The 23696-nt window shown below is 41.0% G+C and overlaps 1 protein-coding gene across 3 annotated transcripts in view; it reads left to right on the top strand.

Moving 5' to 3' along the window:
• CWC27 (CWC27 spliceosome associated cyclophilin) overlaps positions 1-23696 on the top strand; it is a 106582-nt gene that overhangs the window by 19404 nt on the left and 63482 nt on the right. For 2 of the 3 annotated variants that reach the window (XR_014503073.1, XM_083404109.1), the window contains exon 11: positions 19485-19565. The exons of the other annotated variant lie outside the window; for it this stretch is intronic. Coding sequence is in view for 1 of the 2 variants with exons in the window: in XM_083404109.1 (XP_083260235.1) it covers positions 19485-19565 (81 nt within the window). In the remaining variant the exon portion in view is untranslated. The remainder of the gene's footprint in view (positions 1-19484; positions 19566-23696) is intronic. 3 annotated transcript variants of the gene reach the window in all.

Raw genomic sequence — 23696 nt, 5'->3', positions numbered from 1 at the left:
CAAATGATGCAGATGGTGGGGGGGGGAGAGAATCCCCCCCCCCCAGTATCATTTCACTGTTTGAATAAAACTGTGTCTTGCGGTGCCAAAACATACTGCTTTTAGGGAATCCAAATTGTTATTGGTAGAGTCTCTTGTAAAAAGCTTCCTATAAAAGGTAACATCATTTTGATTCTGAGCTGCTGCTATTGCTGCTGCTGCTGCTGTTGTTATTTATTTTCATGCAAATGTATATCTAATTGTGGTTCCACAACTACGTAAGCAGAATAGATAACACAAATATTCCAATATAGTGGCACAAGATAATCAGACTTATGACGTTGTTCAAGATCGTAGAAAGCCAACTATTATGACTTACGTTAAAAAAGAAAAAATGTATTGGTCGATAGAACAAGCAGAAATTATTATTTAAAAGCCTTTGAAAGAGTAATGTCTTTGATGCCTTATTTTTAAATGCAGAGAAAGAAGGACATAGCACAGCAGATTTCCACAAATGTGGGATCTCTGCTTCAAAAGCCCGGCCATGGGTTTCTTGCCAATCTGATCCCCCAAGTTTTAGAAATTCCCTGTTGTTAAAGGTGAAGTTGATAATGGTGAAAATCTGTGTGCTTTCACACCACCCTGTTCCTTCCCCTGCAACTGTTTTCAAAGAGTTGTAAGGAGCGCTGATTCAAACAGACTCACAAAATGAGTTGCTGGAAGTCAAAACATGGCGTATACTTGAAGCCTATTGGAATGCTCTATTGCTTTTCATCTGTTATTGCTAAATAGTAAATTTGAGGTGAATTGATTATTCCTCCCCCCCCCAAAAAAATATTCCAATGCCTGTTTAAAATATTGTAAAGATCAGGTCGCTAGATAATTCCTAGAAAAAGTAGGTTGGGTGTGTACATTTGGGGAAGTTCCTATGTTCAAATACCTACAGGATTTCTCAGTAGTAAAATGTACCAACTAGTTCTTGATCTCACCATCATCAAGAAAGGGTAGCGAGTAGTGGGGGGAGCAATGCCATAAGGAACCATAACTACGCCAAGTGCAAACCATATCTTGTGCAATTCCCCCCGTTACTATTTGATCAAACAAAAAATGCAATTTACAGGGCAGTCTTGTTTTTTATTGGTAATCATGATATTCATTAACTGTTGCAATAAATATACAATAAATCACACAACGAACATTATACTGTTTGTTTAACACCAACAGCTGGGGCAAATATTGCGCCCAGTTGTGGGATATGGGCTGCCGATGGGAAGGGAAGTATCATATCTGAACAGCATCAAGGGAGGCTATGTCAACAAATCACCATCAGCAAAGCGTTTGGGTTCTGTTTTTGTTTTGTTTTTTAAAAAAGTTCCCATGTTTCTCTCCTGCACTATTAATTTCCAGTAGTCATTAATGAATGAATACATTTTTCCCCTTCTACGTTCGATAAAGCATGAACATAAACGGAAAAATGACGGGACTAGCATATTTAATCTTGTTAGCAGGGATTATCCTGCGTAACCCAATTTGTATTTTACCTCACTCATGTTGGTGGGCTGATTATATTTATAAAATATGACAGTGTTTTCCCCAGTTTACTCTGTGTGAAGTCACTAGCTGTGCTTTCAAAATGTTTATTATTTCAATTTCTTTCAAAATTTGAAACGTGGCCATTACTGCATCTGTATGTGGTATTTGCTGTTGTCATGTATAACCTTCTCTTTCTGGAAGCTCAGCGGGCTAATTGGTCAGCAATTTCAGTCTTTTTTCTTAATGGGTGGTTCTGAATTGTTAGGCAGCTGTGGCATAAAGATGATATCCCGGTTCATACATTCACTGGGGCCTATTACCCTGTTTTTGTGGAGATGGAGCCCTTTGTTCCAACAATATATTTTGTTGATTAGTGTTCCCTGTGACTACTTGATCACATACGAATCTCATACTCTCCAACATGTCTCCGATGAAAATAGGGACGTCCCATTTCATAATGACAATTTTACTATTTATACCCCACACAACTTACTGGGTTGCCCCAGACGCTCTGGATGGCTTCCAACGTATATAAAAACATAATTACACATTAAACATTAAAAAAAACTCCCCTGCCTTCAGATTTCTTCTAAAGGTTGTATAGTTACTTATCTCCTTGGCTCAGCGGTCGGACAACTCCATACCCTCCCACATAGGGACATCCTAAGGAAAAGTGGGACATTCTGGGATCAAATCAGAAACCAGGACAGCTTCTCTAAATCAGGGACGTCCCTGGAAAATACGGACACTTTTAGGGTCTGGAATTTCCCCCCTCAAGGAACAGAGTTTCTTCAAAGTGCCTGAGATAGGATTATAGTTAGCTGCAATGCTTTTTTTCTAAAAGTTTATGGGTACTCTTATTTTCCTACTCATATTGAAATACTGCCCCTCAATGAGGCCAAACTTAGATTCACAAAATGTTTAGGGGTATGCGTCCCCCCAGAAAAAAGCACTGGGTAGCTGCCGTACACTGAGTCAGGGCTGGGTCCATTTAGCTCACCAAATAATCTCCTTTTTTAAAAAAATGGTCTGTTGTCTTCTGTTTGTTTGTTTGTTTGACTGGCTGACTTCTTCAAATTATATTTTTGCAAATGCTAAAAGACCAGTTTTGTTTGCGTTTAGATTCATTTTAGACTTTTGTTTATCCATGTGGGAACATCCAAATGAGACACAGCAACCTCACTAATGAAGCAACAACATTTAAAAGGAATTGTGCAGTGTAATCCTGTACATATTTACTCAGAAATAAACCCCACTGTGTTCAGTAGGGCTTACTTCCAGGCAAACCCATATAATACTACATCCAGAGTTTCACTTTCGTTGTAAAGTATCTGAGACTGGAGACCCCATTACGTTTCACTTACCCTGTTCCTGAAGATATGTACTCCTTTGAAAACAAGGCATCTAGGACTAATTACCGTATTTTTCGCCCTATAGGACGCACTGGCCCATAGGACGCACCTAGTTTTTTGGGGGGGAATAAAGAACAAAAAATCTTTGGAAAAAATAGTTTTGAGCTATTTTTCAGGAAAATAAAACTACACCTCCGACATGGGTTGCCATACGTCTGGATTTTCTTGGACATTTAGGCGATTCCCACCCAGGCACTGTTTAAGAGGGCTGAAATTCGGGATGTATGGCAGCCCTATTTAAATGCTATGTATTGATACGGCCTTAGAGATTCTGAGCAGTTATCAGCAAAGAGTCTTGTAGTACCTAAAGGCTAACAAGATTTTATTATGGAATAAGCTTTCATGAGTACATTTCATCTGATGTGAGGTACAATGCTATCAGATATGAAACTAGTAATATAAAACCTACTGCTCTAACCCAGCAGCACAGGTCTATGGGCTCAGTGGGTTGGGTTTTTGGGTTTTTTTTTGCTATTTCCTCTAAGGTGGAGCTGAGGTTGGGACACCTTGGGTGCATGTGTGCCTGATTTGAAGAACTGGAATTTTTACGTTCTTCAAGCATCTTTCGTTCATCCTTAGTCTGTGGCTTATTTAGTGGTGCCAAGCAGAGCAAAATAGCTTTTAAACACTGTCCAACGCCATCTCCTTTCCCTTACTAATATTTAGGTGCAAGTTGTTCTCTGAGCACCATGTAGATACTTTTTGAACCTCCCCCCCCCCCCCCCCCGTACGCTGTTTAGGAAAAATGGCTTTGGCAATTGCATCCACCATTTTGGCTTTAGGCATGATCCCCAGCACATAACATAAGTTGTGGGCTTGCTGTATTTTAAACGCAGGATATTGTGCATATCCTGCATTGAAATTTTCTCCAGAAATGTATGTTATTAATATTGTAACACTGGAGGAGCCTTGCTAGATCAGAGCAGTTTTCTATTATCTCAGTGGTCTGTGGAAGATCCACATGAGTTCAATAGGCCAGTCTTACTCATGGACCATGGCAAAATTATCTGTTTTGCAGCTCTAAAATAGTAGTTTTTCTCTTCATTGTTTCTAGATTGCTTGGGATCCTCTGTGTTTCATTGCTCATAGAAATTTTGTTTGATTACCTATAAAGTACTGCGTTGTGCATTTACACTGCGGGGTAATCTGTAAGTTAGCTCTCTTTGTTTGGTGTTGAAGGTGAGATTTAACTAATCTTTAAACTCTGAATTAGTTGCCTGAGAAGATTGAGATTGTGGTACTCTGTATTAACCAGTGGGTTGTTATTTATACTGTGGTGCGTTGTGAGGGAGAATCAGGCTTTGCTCTGGGCCATGCTTCCTGTGTTGTCCTCCAGAATCAATTAGATGCAGCATTCATTATCGTATTGTGATGGCACCAAGGGGCTGAAGGGCACATTGTTTTGCTAGCCACTGTACAAATACAGAACAGGAGGATAATCCCCAGCCTAAAGCACTGACAAATAAGATGGACAAAAGGAGAAAGGGGAAAAGATTAACATATAAGTAGAGTAAATAAAAAGAGGGGATGCTGGGTTATTTGAGTTCCAGATTCTTGTAGGCTCTTCCCCTACCCTTTCTGTTTAACCCTTTACATTCATTATTTCAGTGTCCATGTAATTTATTTTGAGAATTGCAGCCCAGAGCTCTCAGATGGACTAATGTTTAGATTGAGCCAAAGATGAGTAGTTTTTTGGTTGTTGTCTCAAGACTATAGCATGACCTGGAAAAGAGTTTGAAATGCAGTGTTTCTCTTGATCAAAGCTTTTGAGACCAGCTAAGGTGATGTGGTTAGGTTTTTATGATCTTGGTTTATAGGAACTACAGTTTTGATTCTATTGTTTTTAATGTTACAAGGCACCTGAAGCCTGTCAAAACATGGGGTAAAAATTGATGGCGTAAACAAAAACAAGGTTCATATGTTTGCTCACATCACTCTTTTCATCATAAGGTTGGAAAGATTTTGCATCTGTTCATTGGAGAAATAGACATCAGTATTCTGTCAGGCTGAAAGTAGCTCAGAATGTTTGTGTCTGACTCATAAGTAGAAACAGGTAAAAACTTGGGGATTACCATTGCGGTTGACCTCAAGGCACATGGTGCCGTTCTGCTACTGAAGTTGAGTGAGTCAGGCTCTGAGCATTGCCTAGAGGAGAGACAACGTGAAAACCACATGTAGGTCATTCTGTGCTCTTTAAAGGAAGAGCAGGGTACAAGCGGATTCAATAAAGGAAGTATCTGTACTGCATTACAAATATTTAGCCATCTAACTGCTTTCCTGCAAGCTTATTTTCCCCTGCTTTAGTTGCTCCAGGACCTTTCTGTCATGTCGTAATGATGCTGCCATTAAGCTCACATTTTTGTTAGCAGTTTTGGTTTGATTATGGTGTGCGGAAGGAACACCTGTGTTTTACTGCGTGGTGAAGCATACTTCATTACGAAAAGGGAACAGTTGTGATGTTTGCTTTACCCTCCAAAACTCATCCACTTCCCCTTGTTATGGCTCTAGGGTCTGCTGCACATAAACTTGAGTGCCTTATGTTCCTGAACATCTGGGAGAGTAGGAGTGATGGGGGGCGGCGGCAGAAGAGAGTTGACTTCCGATGGTCAAAGTTGCTCTTTAGACATGCTATACCTTTTCAGCGGCTGAGTCAGATCCCTTTGAAATATCACATTGTTCCAGGAATCCTTTATTTCAAAAACATACTGTACAAGTTTTGAAGAAATATCTCCTCCTGGCCCCCATTTAGCTGCTTGCTAAACTACACGACTATACTTTGTCCATGAATATTAACTTAATTGCATGATTTATTCTTTCACAGTACTGTACATTTGTCTCTCTCCCCCCCCCCCCCATTATTGGGCAGTGGGGAATCTCAGCCATGCTCTTCATGTAGAGTGCATGATTGACAGGACCTTGAAAAGAGACTATAGTATATTAAACACAAGAACAGATTGTTTAGGCGCAAAAACTGTATCCCAGCATTGAGATTTTTATTGGCTCAGCTTCAAAGCATGTTAATAGGTATAGTCTTGGCCTGAGACAAAGGCTTGATTGTTACAGTGGTATATTTCATCCTGCTGCTACTTGGCAAAAGCCAGTGCGCTTTTAAAGTGAAATTTGTGCGTGCACTTGTCTAGTCACCTGGAAAAAAAGGATACTTAGTTTCCCCGTGAAAATGCAGCTAGTATGGTAGAAGGTGAGAATGTGTAATCCTTATTATGCAGTAGATTGTTAATGCCATATGGAGGGAAAATATATCATTTCAAAGCACTACAATGCTCTTGATTGTTTAGCTGTACATTCAGTTTCTGTAGTATATCTGGAAGGATTTAGTAAAGAGTCCTTGCGTGCATTTCTTAAGTGCCAAACTTTTATCCTCCTCCTTGCTCCTGTTTCAGTGGAGTTGAGTTAACATGGAAGTATGCGCTTTGGGGTTTTTTGCACCTTTAGCTATGGGTAGAAGCACAGAAATGGGGAGAGGGCTTTTTTATTTGGTTAATCTTTGTATCTGTGCCAAGATGCAAAGCGCTGTATATTCATTCGAACCATCAGAAGCATATGACTGTTTTAATGAGTTGCCTCCGTCCCTTAGTTTTGCTCTTAATGCTTTTTGAATGCACAGCAGATTTAGTATGATAAATAACCTAAATATATTTGTGCTTTGGTTGTCAGCACCGTTGTTTGAGGGGGGTTATATCAGTTCCTAGTCAGGCACATAAATTTAAGCAGGATGAAATATAGGACTCGGCAGAACTAGTGGCCAGCTCTAGCTGAAAATATAATAACAACAACAACAACAACAATTTATTATTTGTACCCCGCCCATCTGGCTGGGTTTCCCCAGCCACTCTGGGCGGCTTCCATAGAAACAAAAAATACAGTAAAATATCACAGATTAAAAACTTCCCTGAACAGGGCTGCCTTAAGATGTCTTCTAAATGTCAGGTAGTTATTTATCGCTTTGACATCTGATGGGGGGGGGGGCGTTCCACAGGGCGGGCGCCACTGCCGAGAAAGCCCTCTGCCTGGTTCCCTGTAGCTTTGCTTCTCGCAATGAGGGAACCACCAGAAGGCCCTCGGCGCTGGACCTCAGCGTCAGGGCAGAACGATGGGGGTGGAGACGCTCCTTCAGGTATACTGGGCCGAGGCCGTTTAGGGCTTTAAAGGTCAACACCAGCACTTTGAATTGTGCTCGGAAACGTACTGGGAGCCAATGTAGGTCTTTCAAGACCGGTGTTATGTGGTCTCGGCGGCTACCCCCAGTCACCAGTCTAGCTGCCGCATTCTGGATTAGTTGTAGAAGGAAGGTGGTATTGGCTATAATCCAATAGTGGGCCTCAGTCAGTGTTTGAGGCATAAATGGAGACCCTGTGGCTCTCCAGATATTGTTACTCAAACCTTCATCATCCCAACCAGCATGGTTGTCAGGGCTGGTTCAGATGCAGATAAGTACACAATATGCAGAATTTGGCTGTGTAGTTAATTCTTTATTCAAGAAAACGGCATGCAGCTCAGCAATACTTTCCAACAGGACTTGCCCCTATAGAGCAGTTGCCAGGACAGTCCTTGCCCTCTACTTCCTATAGGTCTCCTTCTCTCCTGGATGTTTCCCAAACACCCTCAAACTACGTCAGGGCACCTGTAATCTCTCTTCTGCTGTATGCATCACCCTGCGTGTCCTTGAAGTCAAGGGGGGAGGGGAACTTCTTGCAAACTCCTGGGATTCTCCTGTAGTCTTTTGTCTGAGCTGCTCCCTGTCACAGCCTGTCCTTGCTCACCAAAGCCCATTGTTTCTTCAGCATCCAACCACTCCTCCCGCCTCTCCCCTTCTCCCTCTGACCTCTCCTCAGTGTCCCACCAAGAATCCCTGGACTCTGAGCCTTTCTCCTCTGTGGCTTCCCTTGGGGGTCCCCCAGCTGGTACCTCACATCACTCCTCATCACCTAGCTAGTCCCTGACAATGGCCCAGCGGTCAGGGATTATGGGAGTTGAAGTCCAACATCATCTGTAGGTCCACAGTTGATCACCCCTGATTTAAGAGGTGCTGGTGGGATCTCTGGCTCAAGGTCAGAGTTGGGACAGTAGTTAGATATTGCAGCAAGGTAGTGCAGCAGTAGCTTCATATATGTTTTAGTGATAGAGAAAATTGTGTCTGCACATCAGTGCTTCTCCCATCCCCTGAACTAGATGTCAGCAAGGTGAAATGTGGTTGGAATGTGGCTGCTAAGGGCACGCACCTTAAAAGAACTCAGTATAGCAAATGGTCAAAGCCTCTGACCCATATTTGAAAGAACAGGCTAAAGCAGGAGCTGAGCTTGTTCACCAGCATTTGATCAGGAATTCTTTCTTTCTTTCTAGCACCCTTTCTAATGCTTTTGAGATCTCTAGCTGCTACCTCTTCATTTTCTTCCATTTGCACCTTTCCCGTGAAACTTTTGGCACAACCTAGATTGTAACTAAGCCTAAGTATGTGCAACCTTATGGAATTCTGTCCCGTCCCCCCCGTCCCCCGTTTACTGCTTTACTTCTATTTCCTTTCCTTTCCTCCGTATCTCTGGGGTCAAATCATACCTAGTAAGCACCTTGGGGTAGGTCCTGTGCTCTTGCAGTAAATAAATAACAAATTCAAATAGCCCAGAGATGTGCTTTTCCTCTCTGCCTAGGGTGGTAATTTTTTAATGCTCCCCACCCCCACCCCTTTCTTGATCCAGGAAGCTTGAAAGTGACCAAGTATTTCTAGCTGCTCTCAGACTCTGAGTCGCTGCCAGGTTGAAATAGCTTTGAATGGGAATTGCTCAGCCAAATAGCCCAAAGGAAACCCATGTAACAGGGCAACTTCGGTTATTATTTTGAGAACAGGAAATAACCATTAGGTGCAAGAGTTCCAAAGAGTGCAAGTTAGACTTGGCACTAGGCAATTGACCACAGCCAAATGCTGTACAAAGACAAATTTCTGGTTTAAGCCAGCTTTCATGTGAGTGAGTAAGGCTAAGTAAAGTAAGTAAAACTAAGCTAAGCCCATCACCTTGCCTTACACCAGGTCATACTATTTGTTCATCCAGAACAGCCTTTCTCAACTTCAGGTCCCTATATGTTGTTGGACTACAACTCCCATCATTCCTAGCAAGCATGGCCATTTGTCAGGGATGATGGGAGTTGGAGTTCAAGAACATCTGGGGACCAACGATTGAGAAAAGCTTATCTAGATTAATGCTGCCTACAATGGCTGGCGGTCAGGGGTCCCTTTACTTTTACAATGGCTGGCAGCAGCTTTCTGCTTATTCTTTCATCTCCCAAGTTTTATTAAAAAAAATAATTGTTTAAATTTGGGGTGTTCCTCATGCAGAGCATGCAGTCTGCCACTGAGCTATGATCCTGTGTAATTTTCCACAATCTGGCATTAATTAGTTAATAATTAATCTGGCAAATTGACTGGCGGATGGAATGTTCAGGCAACCTTCAAGAACATTAGCTAGCCTGCTTACAAGCTCAGGCACACAACTCACATACAGGTGATTCCCCATTTATGTGGGGGTTACATTCTAGCCCCACACTTAAATGGGGAACACCCCGCTGTGCCTCCAGCTCAACAAACCACCGTTAAGAGAAACTTCTGATGTCACAATAAGGTGTTCAAGTCTGCACCAGAGGAGGATAGTTGTGCAAGAAGTAAGTACCTCAGCCCAAGGCTCATCCTTATAATATGTCATACCTTGGTTTTCGAACAGCTTAGTTCTTGAACGTTTTGGCTCCCGAACCATGCAAACCCGGAAGTAAGTGTTCCGGTTTGCGAACTATTTTTGGAACCCAAACGTCCAGCAGGGCTTCCACAGCTTCCGATTGGCTGCAGGAGCTTCCTGCAACCAATCAGAAGCCGCATTTTGGTTTCCAAACATTTTGGAAGTCAAACGGACTTCCGGAACAGATTCCATTCCACTTCCAAGGTATGACTGTACTATGCAACACATAACCAAAAATTTAAGAAGAATAAAATCAGTCTTCAAAATTAGGATGGAATAAAAAGGATTTCAAAGCCCAACAGGAAGAAAGTGGTCTTGGCAGATTACCCAGCCACAGTCATGGTGCTATGAGAGAGAAGGCCTCATTTCTGGTTCACAGCAAGATGGGTTAGAGAACAGGTTCTTCATCCTCAATCTTAGCACTTAGATAGATTCCTATGGATTCATTAACCTGGCTCTTGACTCCATCAAACATCATCACTGTCCATGCTACAGGATATTTTCATGACAAGTTTGGAAGACCAGTTATTCTTCTCCACCATTTCCGAATGCGAATACTCTTTCTAAGGCTTATTATTGCCCCTTTGTCATTTTATTCCCCAGGCTTGCTTTTCAGGGCAAATTTGTAGGCACTTGCTGTTTTTGATTTAGATGCCCTGGTACCAAATGAGTTAAATCACACTGTTTTGACAACTTTCCAAATTAAAGAATAGCAAAGCATTCCGCAGTCACAGTTGGATAATTTTACAACAAAATCACTTTTTAATGAGAAGTATATCAGCAGTACAGAGCTTTTGAAGTTCTTCTTAGGATTGAACTGATAAGCAGCCATACTGAGCTCATGAATGGAAAAGCATCATTTTCCGAAGAAAACTCTTGTTAAAGACTGGAAGTCGCAGTTACGTCATTGCTTGGTTAATTGACTGCACCTGTCATTTGCTAACTGCCATAATCCAATAGTCTCTAAACCACTTGTTGAAAGGTCAGAAGGATCAGGAAAGAGCTCAGTTTACTGAGGGAAAATTATTAGATGTTCTAGCTTGGCTGCCCGTTGTGCTTGTTAGGTTCAAACTGTAATTTTTAAATCATAATGTCTGCTTCCCATACAAAGGCATTGCAAATAATAAAGGTTAAGTTAGTTAATATTACCCCCCCCCATTCACAGTTTATTTAGTACTCTTACACTTTACATTTTAAAAGTTGATTTTTCTCTCTTTTTTAAATTTTGATTTGAATTATTTTAAAGCAGGGAAACAGGGTTGGTCCTCAGCATAAAACCAGTGAATGACTCTTCTTGTTGCTCTACTGGCTGAGTAGCTGATGCTACTGAGCACATTGAGCGTTACTAGCCATCAGAATATATATTTCTAGACTGGATGGACAAATAGTCCAGTCTAGTATATGGCAACTTCTTACTTTATCAGAAAAGAATTATTATAAATAATGTATGGCTTCTTTACTTCAGTCTATGAAGTTGATTGTATTCATGGAACAGGGGTAGGGAGCTGCTAGGTTCTCACAAGACCATTCTGTCATATATGACATCGAATGTGGAGCGGGTAAAGCTCAAAGGCATGTTTGCAGGCACCACTGATCATTCCTGCCTGCAAAGCCCCTTTCAAAGCACACGGCAAAGTACAGTGGTGCCTCGCAAGACAAAATTAATTCGTTCTGCGAGTTTTTTCGTCTTGTGAATTTTTCGTCTTGTGAAGCACAGTTTCCCATAGGAAATGCATTGACGGTTTCCCATAGGAATGCATTGAGGGTTTTAAGAAAAAGGCGCAAGACGTTTTCGTCTTGCGAAGCAAGCCCATAGGGAAATTTGTCTTGCAAAGCAACTCAAAAAACAAAAAACTCTTTCGTCTTGCGAGTTTTTCGTCTTGCGAGGCATTCGTCTTGCGAGGTACCACTGTAGGCAATCGGCTGATGGTCAGGTCTTCAGAAGCCGAATTCAAAGCACAGTGGAAAATAGTGGGCACCTAACATCATTATATGGGACGCGGGTGGCGCTGTGGTCTAAACCACTGAGCCTAGGGCTTGCCGATCAGAAGGTCAGTGGTTCAAATCCCCGCAATGGGGTGAGCTCCCGTTGCTCAGTCCCAGCAACTGCCAACCTAGCAGTTCGAAAGCACATCACAGTGCAAGTAGATAAATAGGTACTGCTCCATCGGGAAGCTAAACGGCGTTTCCGTGTGCTGCTTTGGTTTCACCAGAAGCGGCTTAGTCATGCTGGCCACATGACCCGAAAAACTGTCTGCGGACAAATGTGGGCTCCCTCGGCCAGTAAAGTGAGATGAGCACTGCAACCCCAGAGTAGTTCATGACTGGACTTAACTGTCAGAGGTCCTTTACCTTTAACATCATGATGAGATTATGATACTGTTTTAATGCCATCTGTTTGTTTTATATTTCTTTGCTGATTTGCTAATTCTTAACAACTGGCATTCTCTCCCTTTCCTGCATGCCGAAGAATGTTTACTAGCAAAAGTTCTGCCATTTAAAGCTGGGGATGGTCTGGACCTGGCATCCCCAAACTTGGCCCTCCAGCTGTTTTGGGACTACAATTCCCATCATCCCTGACCATTGGTCCTGTTACCCAGTTGTCCCAAAACAGCTGGAGGGCTCTGGACACAGACAGGCTTATAGATTTCATCTTCTGCATTTTCCTATCTCATGTGCTTGCTCTTTTATGAACCATGCCTGTTTTTTAACATTTGTATGCCTTCACTGTCAGAGTGAGTATGATAGCAATCTAGGACAGGATCTTTTTAGTGGTGGGATCACCATTATTGAATCTTCTCCCTGTGGAGGTCCACTAGGATTGATAGGTCTTTAGTTCAGGGAGGCAGCTGACACTTTTGCATCAAAATCAAAAGTCACATAGCAATCGGTTATGGTATAGTGCATATTCTTGCTTTTAAATGTGTTGCAAGTCTCTTGGAAGCCTTTGAGTAACAAGCTACTAACAAGTCTAATAAATAATGAATCAAGCCGCAAATCTTTAATCGGTTCAGTAATCAGTTTAACATTGCAGCCAAGGCTCTAGGCCTGATTTGATTTTGTTTACACGATAAATTATTGTTTCTATTCTTGTGTGTGATAGCTTGATTTTATTTTGTGTCTTAATAATCCTGAACTGCTGAGAATCCTTTGGGAAAGCTTTACATGATAAATACAGGATTTATATAAATGCAGGATTACTATCATGCAGAAGGCTCTAATACTTAGACAATGAAAGATAGGATTGGCCTAAGGGAGCTTTTTAAGTTGCAACTACTGTTTTTCCCCCTGCAGAGTTCTGAAGGTTAAGTAGCTGATTTGATGTGACTGTAATTAATAAATGTATTGGCAAACATTTGTTTCTCTGTGTCACTGTGCTCATTCAGGGTATTTATTTACAGATTCACTGTTCCAATCCCTTTGGCTCACTGAATTGTTTTTTCTTTAACGATTGCTGAAATGATAGTTCCTGTCTGTTGGCAGAGAAGAACAATTTTGAATGGTGGCTATTGTTCTCTCAGTGCTGGACCCCTCTAGCTACAGAATCAGCAAGATTGCCTGCTAAGACAAAGTGTCAATGTTGTCTCCTGATCATGGGAATAGCTTGCTGCTAAATTATAGTTATAAGAAAAGCCGGACGGGGGAACCTTGTTATGTTATCCTTTGTGAATTCCACATCTAAAAGCATAAAGTGGCTTCATGCTTCCCTTAAATCTTCTCACAAATGTCACTGATTCTAAATACTGTATGCATTATATTCTCCTTGCCCTTCGTTAAACATGATGAGCAGCATGTATCACAACAGAGGAAAGTCTTTGCATCCGTTTAACCTAGAGGCAGGAGATTTCTAGAATTTATTCTTCCAAGACACTCTGCCACTAACTTGAAAGTCACCATTATTCAACAAAGGAACTAAACTCTGTTTACATTTCTAGAAAGCTTTCAAAGACATGACATAAAGGTGGCATGGGTATAGTCTTGATGGAACAGCTGAATGTCATGAAATGTGCCCTAATAAAAGTTCACACCTCTTGCTTAGGAAACCATTTGACATCGGGGGGGAGGGGTTTGAGTAATTTCTTTTGGGGGTGCGCGTGAATCTACAGTGTAATAGTTGGACTGTAAATCTAGGATTGGAGAGACGTAGGTTTAAATCCATACTCAGCCATGAAATGGTTTATTTATTTATAGGTTTGTTGTGAAGATGAGTGGGAGAGCAATGTTATTCCTTAGAGGAAGTGTAGGATATAAATCTAATACAGTGGTATCTTGGGTTACATACGCTTCAGGTTACAGACTCCGCTAACCCAGAAATAGTACCTCGGGTTAAGAACTTCAGGATGAAAACAGAAATTGTGCTCGTGCAGCAGCAGGAGGCCCCATTAGCTAAAGTGGTGCTTCAGGTTAAGAACAGTTTCAGGTTAAGAACGGACCTCCGGAACGAATTAAGTACTTAACCCAAGGTACCACTGTAATTAAAATGACTTGTTTGTGTTTAGCTATCAACATATTACAGCCATACCTCAGAAGTTGAGCAGAATCCGTTCCGGAAGTCCATTCAACTTCCAAAGCATGACTTCCGATTGGCTGCTGGAAGCTCCTGCAGCCAATCGGAAGCCCCGCCGGATGTTTGGCTTCCGAAAGGATGCCCGAAAACTGGAACACTCACTTCCGGTTTTCAATCGTTCGGGAGCTGAAATGTTCGACTCCCAAGGAATTCAGGAGCCAAAATACGACTGTACACGGGCTCACCTGGACACAGCAATAATGTGTCTTTCCCATAAGTTGTTAAATGGCCCTTTGGTGTGCAAGAAATGTCTAAGAATTGGGGCAGGATAAGTCGGTAAAGAAATCCAATTTGTACTGAACCAAGAGAATTCATCTGTGTGTCTCCTGGTCTGCCATCTAAGAAGAACATTCTGTAAGGAACATGTGCAGTGTAGCTTTTGAAAACTCAGCAGCCTCATAATGGATTTTCCTCTGAATGAAAATGACCCTGCTAGGGTGTCCTTAGTATGAAAATATTCTCGGAGAAGGGTTAAGTGCCTTCTACTTTTTTCCTCACAGGAAATCGTGTTTTCTTTACCCTCAAGCCTAGCCAGGCTATTATGACACAAGGTAGTTCCACCCTCAACTATATCGTAATCCAGTGTTGCATTCGTTGTGTTGCTTGTTATTGTTGTCATGGTTAAAGTATGATTGTTGCCTAAAGAAAGAATCACTTAATTGTGTGTGTGGCCAAGATTCCTCATTTTCTGAGTTTAAATACTGTACAGCGTAGAGTTAATTTGGGAAATAACATTTACAGATATGTTGGTACATTAATATATGTTGTTTCAAAATCAGAAGTACATGTTTTTGCTTAAGGGTTTATTCTTCTGAGTTCATATCATACCTTATGTTTGTTATCCAATAGGCATTTACTAGATTGTCCTACAAAGTAAATTTACTCACTCTTGAGTTCTTGAAGATGTAAAATAAGCATATTTGCACCATAGCTTTGTGGTCCTGTGGCTTAAAAAGAGCCTTACACATATGCTAATTGTTGCATCAACTAATACATGAATGCACGTGCCAGACTTTTGTCATTCAGTAAAAAGAGTTGACATATTTCCTGTAGACCTAGCTTTGACATACATATGAACCAACTGCTATGATGCTGAAAAGAGGGCAGAACAGAGTCCCTCTTCTGGTTATTTTATTGTGCTAAGTCGTCAAATTGTCACAAAACAAACATTGTGGGTTTCCAGCCATACAAGCAAAACCAAGCATGTCCTTTTGTCCTTAACCTTTGTCTTTAAAACTTCCTGCTGTGGCCATGAACACAGATCACAGGGGGCTAAAAATTGTATGTGAAGCGATGTGGAGAAAAAAGTATGAGAGAGGAAATATATCCTATGTCTGAAGGGGAAAAGTATCATTCATATATTTTTAGTTATTTAGTTAAAATTAGTCTACTCAAGTTCTGACATCAACTATGTTTCTGAAACTTAATTCAACTAAGTTTGTAATTAGACCTCTAAATTGTCTATATGTTTGTTTTTAAAGAACATGGTGTATGTGATTGTTATCTTTAATCAGATAAAGATAAGGCATTTCACTCTAAACAGAAGGAACATAAACCACCCTTGGGATATTGATGTCATACTCAATAGCTGGAGAAAAGGTTTTCTAAAACTCTGTGTTGATACAGATTTACAGGTGCAAGTTCTATTGATTTTTCAACTTAAAAAAATATATATTTGTGAGTGAGTCACAGATACACTTTCTTATTCACAACTCTTGTAAAATGTGAGGGCATTTTGGGTCATACTTCTCTCCTTTTTCAAACACTGATGGTAAGATAAGCCACCATATTTGGCAGTGAATTCAGAAACAAATTTTATCTACCGTACCTGATTGATTGCCTTTGCCACTGAAAAAAAATGCACTTTTCCTCTCCTGCCTTCAGGCACAAAGTTAGAAATTCCCACTCCGAATCTTCTATGAGGAGTCCTGTCCTCACTACAGGCAGGGTTCTGTCTGCATAGGGTCATACAGTGGTACCTCGGGTTACATACGCTTCAGGTTACAGATTCTGCCAACCCAGAAATAGTGCTTCAAGTTAAGAACTTTGCTTCAGGATGAGAACAGAAATCGTGCTCCGGCGGCGCGGCAGGAGGCCCCATTAGCTAAAGTGGTGCTTCAGGTTAAGTACGGACCTCCGGAATGAATTGAATACTTAACCCGAGGTACCACTGTATAGGCTATAGCAGAGCTTTCCAAACTGTGTGTCACACGAATGCTCTCAGAGCTGCTCCTGGAGCTAGAAATGGTTAGTTTAACCTCTGGTTTGCTAGTACAGTCGTTACTTGGAAGTCAAACAGAATCATCTGTGTGATCATCAAAGAATTTAGATGTCTGTTAAAGGAATGGTCGATATGATACCAAACGGTTCAAACAATTTTTTGAGAAATTTCTTAGTTGTCATGCTAGAGCTGCCTGGATTCAGTAAATGTACTTAATTGAAAATCAGGACCAGGTTTCCAAGTCTCAGTGGACCACTTTTTTTCATCAGGGAATAATTAATGTTTTCCCTTATTCTAAAGTTGTAAAATTTAAAAGATGGAGTGTGTAGTTCGTGAATATTTTTATGACAACTAATTCATTCTAATCAGTCTGTGATCAGCAAACTATATTCCCTTATTTTTCATGTTAAGTACATAAATAGATTTCTCGACATTCATAACTTGGTTGGTGGATTTGTACTTTTAAAGGCAGCCAGAATTTCTGACCTTTTTATGCAAGCTTACGACTTTATATTTTTTAAAAAAACACTCAAATTAAGTTAACTTCTACAGTTTTAATTATAAGTATTCAAGTACTTCCAAGTATGCACTGTAAGTAATGGAAAGAAAGAGTCAAATGCTAGGTTTGGGATATTTCAAAGACGTTCAGCAGTACAAGACGTTTTCATTTTTTTTACCACTTTTCATAAAAGATCTGTGCATGAATCAATATAAAACAAAGCAAAAACAATGGTACTTTTAACAGTATAAAACGAGATATGGCAGACAATTTTAAAAGCCTAAATCTAACTGTGAGTTTGCCTTTCCCTGCCAAACATCTAAACATCAATATAAATATTGCAGGAAGAGACAATGGAACAGCAATTATGCACTAAATACAAGAGACTTGGCAGAACATAAATGTTCTTAAACAGCTGCCTAAAGCTGTATAAGGAGCTTCAATTTATACCTGCGGAAGCTAAAATGGAGGAGGGGGAAGAACCGGGGGGGGGGGGGGCGCGGAGGTTGCAGCATCTCTCCCACAATGCTATGGCCCCAACCCAAATCCCCTGCCACACACATATACAGCTGCATCTTATCAAAGAAAAATGTTGCAAGATCTATCCCACAACATGTCTTGTTTGGCCCCACCGTCTGGGAAACCTCACTATTTCCCTCTTTCTCTCCTTTTCTGCAAAGAGCAGCAGAGGTCTGCTAAGAAGAACCAAGCTAAGATCAGGTCATTAGCCCATCTAGTCCAGCATCACGTTCTCACAGTGGCCAGCCAGATGCCTCTGGGAATTCTGCACGCTGGACCTGAGTGCAACAGCACTCTCCCCACTTGTAAATCCCAGCAACCGATAAACAGAGGCATTCTTCCTCCAACAGCGGAGGTACAGCACAGCCTTTCATAGCCTTGCCCTCCGTGAATTTGTCCGATCCTTTTTTTAGAGCCAGGTTGGTGGCCATTACTGCATCTTGTGCGAGTGGATTTCACAGTTTAATTGCGCACTGTGGGGGGGGGGTATTTTTTTCCCCCAATGGTCTTTCCTAAATCTTCCAACACTCATCTTCACTGAATGGCCCCTGGTTCTGAACACGTCAGAAAAAAAATTACAGAGGTACCTTGGTTGTCGAATGTAATCCGTTCTGGAAAACCGTTCAAATTCCCAAAACGTTCGACAACAAAAGCGCAATGGGCGGTTGGCAAATTCCATTGAGAAAATGGAGAAACGCGCCTTGAAAGCCATTTGACTTCTGAGGCGCATTCAAAAAAGGAAGCATTCACTGTGGGTTTTCGGCGTTTGGGTTCTAAATCGTTTGGCTTCCGAGACGTTCGAAAACCGAGGTTCCACTGTATTTCTATCCACTTTCTCCCCACAATGCACAATGTTATACACCTCTCTCATTAGTCCCATTTCTCGCCTTTCGTCTAAACTAAAAAGACCCAAATGCTTTAACTATTCTTCATAGGGGAATTGCTCCAGCTCCTTGATTATTTTGATTGCTGTTTCCTGGACCTTTTCTAGCTCCACAATCCCCTTCTCGAGAGGAGCTTACCAGACATGTGCACAGGATTCCAAGTGCAGTCACACCATAGATGTGTTCAATAATACTGGCAGTTTCGTTTTCGGTCCTAACTATCCCTAGCCTTGAAGGATATGTGGGTTTTCTTTCTTTCTTGTTTAGTTTTCCATTTACATACCTCACCTTTAGAATCCTGTTTGCTTGAGACAAAGCCTCTGTGGCTCCCATTTTTCCATGCTGACTGGGCCTGATGGGATTTGGCTGCCAGGCTGGGGAAGTCCTTGACTCTCAAAAATGACTTTCTTGTAACATAATATATGCTATAGAATGCGGTAATTAAAGTATATTCAGAAATAAGATCTGTCAGTCACTTAACCCTGGTGTTCCGGACAGACTGTGAACTCTACTTTCATATTTAAAATGTCTGGCTCTGATATTGTATAGCTTTTAAGAACAGTGCATACATTTGTCATTGTTGATATTAACAGTTTGTTCAGGGTGAGATACGGAAGTTTAAACTTAATGCCCCATCTGTGGCACTGGCTAAGTGCTGCTGTTATCTTCTAAGGGTTCTTAAAGGTCCTTTGGCCTCTTGGATGAATAAAGGACCAAAAGACAAGTCAGAGGGATAGCTAGTTGAGCTTTCATCTGAATTTAGTTACACGCTTCCTAGGAACAGTTTATATATTTCCATGTGTGGCAAAATGCTACTTAGAACTGTTGAAAAAGCAGTTTTAAGTTGCTTTGGCATTAGGTTGTGTGGGTTATGTGGTAAATGAAACTACGATAAATAAAAATAATTTTATTTAAAATTTTATTAATTTTATACACACACACACACATGTGTATGTATGTATGTGTATATATATATATATATACACACATATATATATACAGAGAGAGAGAGAGAGTATTCTATTTTAGCTTTATTACACTTTTAAGAGGATAGTAAATGATAAAATTATTAAATATAGCATGCAAAAATAATCTGCATTTCATTATGCAACAGGGATTTTTTTCAGCTGGAACTCACCCGAACTCAGTTCCAGCATCTCTCAGGTGGGCACCATTGCTATTATAAGAGAACAAGAGAGGCGTTCATGGTGAGTTCCAGCACCTCTTTTTCTAAAAAAAAAAGAAGCACTGATTATACAAATGGTATCACTCCTGTTATAAGAAAACAAACCTGCTTCTTTTCCCTTATGGGGTACCCAGGAGCCCATATAGAATCCTTTTGTAGGTAGGAGAAAATAACAGAGGCCAGCCAGAGACTATTGAGAAGCAAAGCAGCTAGTAAGCCTGATCTTTATTAAACTGTTGCAATAGGGTGCTCACTCACCACATACCGGAGGGAGGAGAAACCCAGAACAATGGTGTGCAAGCCCTTATATAGACTGCTGGAATTGCCCACCCTGGACTGTTGGAATTGCCCACCCTGGAGCCCAAGACCACCCCCCAATACATCATACATACATCACAGAAGGGGCGGTCTACAGCAGAATCCTGTCTGGCAGGAAACCTGTTGATGGGTTTACCTGGAGAGCCTGGCCATTCTTTTGTGATGGTAAATACTTAATTCCTGAGTCCAGGTCACAGGCTCACCCTATTCATACACAGATACTCCCTTAGGATTTGTGAGCAAAGAGGCAATGAGGGGGTTCCCATTTCCTTCCTCCTTGCAGAGAAATATTTGAGGTCACTGAAAGAGTCAAAATGGCTTTAGGACTGTCTTCCTATACATGTTTCAGACATGTGGTTTATATATTTATGTATGTGTTTGCTTGGTACGTTTTTGAACATTTATTTTATATCTTAGACCTTACAATTCTCATAACACTCCTGTTACACTCCAAAGGCTTGCTGGAACAAATAGGCTATAAACTAGTTACAATCTGAATGAGCATAGCTAGGGGGCAATATGACCTCTTTCCTGGAAAAGGGTGATCAGGGCAGTTTCAATGCCGTATCTAATCATGAAACCAGACTGAAACCAGTCCATGTAATCTGTATCATCCAAGACCACTTGCAGTTGGTCCGACACTACTCTCTCGATCACCTTGCCTAGGAAAACTGCTATGGTAGTTGCCTGTAGAGCGGAATGGGCAATGTGTGGCCCTCCAGATGTTGTTGGACTATAACTACTATCATCACTGACCATTGGCCTTGAGTTGATGGAAACAGGAGTCCAACAACATCTATGCCCCTGCTGCAAAGAATACAGAAAGTGCTCTATAAGTCAGAGATGGGGAACCTGTGGCTTTCCCAATGTTTGACTACAGCTCCCATCAGTGCTATCCACTATTGGAAATGGCGAGAGATGGTCCAGCAATATCTGGAGTGCCACAAGTTCCCCATTTATGCCTCTCATTTGCTATGGAATTAGTTGCTACAGCAATCACCGGGGGAAGCTTTGATTATTGTAGAATAGATTATTTATAGAAAAACCTCTTAAAATGCTTTATTTTCTGATAAATTGTGCTGAGCTGCAACTCTCAAGATTATTCTAGGTGAACGTACTGAAATAGGATGCAGTGGTTGGAAGCCAAGTGTTCCTCACCATTGAGTCCTGGCTTCTTTCACAGCTGTGCTATGTGCTGCATTTAGTTTAATACGTAATATTGGAACACTTTGTAATGGTACACACCCACACAAGCACATCCCTTGATTACTCAGCGGCTGATGACTTGCAGCTGAATGCATGAACTGGCTGGTATCAGAAGGACACGGTGACAGGTTATTGATCATATATTGAATATATGCCGGGTTTGATTAATGAGTAATTGTCATCCTAATTACTGTATTTTGAGGAAATTGCTTGTATTACCTGCCCTGGAGGCAGAATTTCTGTGTTTTTGTGAAAAGAATATAGTATGTTCCTGGAAAAGGAGTATTAATTTAAGCAATGATGTCATGCTGTCAAAACACTATATCATGCAGTGGCATGTATAGGTACAGGTGTGGCTACTTATTTTTTAATGCATAGTTTGTTGGGGTTTTTTTTTTAAAAAAAAGGCACACTGCAACAATACAAAGAATGTATGTGAACAAGAATGGAAAAGCAAAACATAGCAGCAAAACATGTCGATTCAAAAAACCGGTAGGAAAAGCAGACACATGTAATCAAAGCCAAGAAGAAAAGAAAGAAGATTTCAAAATAAGAATGAATAAAAAACAAATGAAGAGAAACAGAGAGTTAGAAAGGGAGAGCCCACATGGCATACAACTTCTGCAGACAGCTCTAAGTAGGAGTTGCAGATGTCCCAGAATTTATTCTCTTTGCACCTGATAAAAAAGTAGTTCTTTAATATGCTACAAGGAAGAAAAGTCCTCTAATCAATGAACAGCTAGGGGAACCATTTGAATCTAGTGTTGTAAGACCAGTCACTTGGCTACCAATAAAGTGGGCAGTGTTCAACTATGGTGTCCCTCAAGATACCATGAACATCTGAAAATTTTTTAGATTTCCCTAGGGCCAAGTTAATGTGAATAAGAACTTCTGCCTCAAGCAGGACCACTACAGGGCAAGACCAGATCATATGTTTCAGTGCTGCCCCTGCCTCACCACAACGCTAACACACATCAGTAGATATAACACCCATGGGGAGTCAGTGTGCCCTAAAACAAGCTTATGTTGGATAAGACTTAGCCTAAAATTCAGGGAATGAAAGGACTGCCTTTTTAAAGTTCTCTGGTCTGTGTTAATTTGTAACCAAAGTTTATCGGATCACTGAAATCTTTAAAGATGGGTATGAAGCTCTATAGGCAGGAAAATAAACGAAGTCTCAGTTTTTCCGTTTGATAGGAAGTCCATTACCCTGAATGATATCAGGAAATGTTTTAGTGAAAAATAGATGTGAGCTAATGTAATTAGTTCTACTGCACATGACAAAGCACTTCCATTTTTATTTTGTTTAAATATTTCTGCCAATTGAGGCAGCAGAAATATAAAACCAAATGTATCATTAGACATAAAGACAAATACCTCAGTCTTGATTAGACTTTTCCAAACATTGGTGTAAGATTCCCCCCCCCCGCCCCCCAGTTTTAAGGCAAGTCTATTAATTTCTCTTTTTTGAATAGGCACTTAAGGTACTTTTAATTCTAAGGCGTTTCAGAGAGGTCATATTTTTCTTACTTAAGTAAACGTCTTTTCACAGTTCATCCTTTTGTCAACAGTCAGTCCCTCTTTTAGGGAACTTGTAGCTTGGTGAGGGGAATAGGGGTGTCTCCTAATGACTCTCAGCACAACAGTTCCCAGGATTCATTGTGGGAAGCCATGCCTATTTAAAGTGGCATGATATTGCTTTAAAAGTATAGCGAGGGTAAGACTTTACTCCCTTTGCCTTTGCCTCAATTGTCACCTAGTGGCAGCCATGACATCAGGCAACCCAAACTGTTTCCATCCCAGCTGGTCATTATAATGACCATAACTTCAAGAACGGGTTCCTGTACTTGCTTTTTCCCTTCCTCTCTTTTTCCTAGTGTGTCATGCCTTTTAGATGGTAAGCCCGAGGGCTGGGACTGCCTTCCTCTAATCTTGTAAACTGTTCTAGGAGCCTTTGGAGCTGAAGGGCAGGGTCAAAATGCGTAAGCTAAATAATTGCGAACATTACAGAATTCCTTAAGTTTTTCCATTGATCCTTTTGACGGAAGCAAAACTTGGATCAGCTCTGTACCCCTTGAACTTCTCACCTTTTGGGAAAGTAGGTTGAGTGTATTATTATAATATTTTATATTTTGTGCCTGGGATCCATTCATATATGCCACAGCTGCTTGCCCAATTCTACTGAGAGGTTTGAACTATCCCCAAGGATTCTGGCCTTCCTGCAGTCTTGGGATTTATTCCCTTTTATTAGAGGTGCTCTTGGATCCTGGAACTAAGATGGTAGCAGCTGTTAAAGTTGGTTCTACAGTTTTGGGGGTCCTTGGAAACTCCCTATTGAATCTTTTACAATGGTGCCACATTCACTTATAAGCTGTCTGAAATAAGCTGATAACAGCAAGGTCGTATACCTGCATCCTGAACCAATTATCTAATATGGGCAGGAGGAAGTAGGTGCCCTCTTGGAGCTCTCCAGCCCAAATCAACTCTCAAAGATGGTAACTGATCTGCACACTCTTATTTTGCGTACATAGATTGGCTCCCTCCTTTGAAATGAATAGGACATTGCAACAGCTCTGTGTGTGTGCAAAATGCACATGGAACTTTGGATAGGGTGCTTTTTAAAAAAGCA

The sequence above is a fragment of the Podarcis tiliguerta genome, assembly GCF_965153285.1.
Source record: "Podarcis tiliguerta genome assembly, chromosome: 11".
Taxonomy (NCBI): Eukaryota; Metazoa; Chordata; class Lepidosauria; order Squamata; family Lacertidae; genus Podarcis; species Podarcis tiliguerta.
This window is presented reverse-complemented; position numbering and strand designations above follow the sequence as displayed.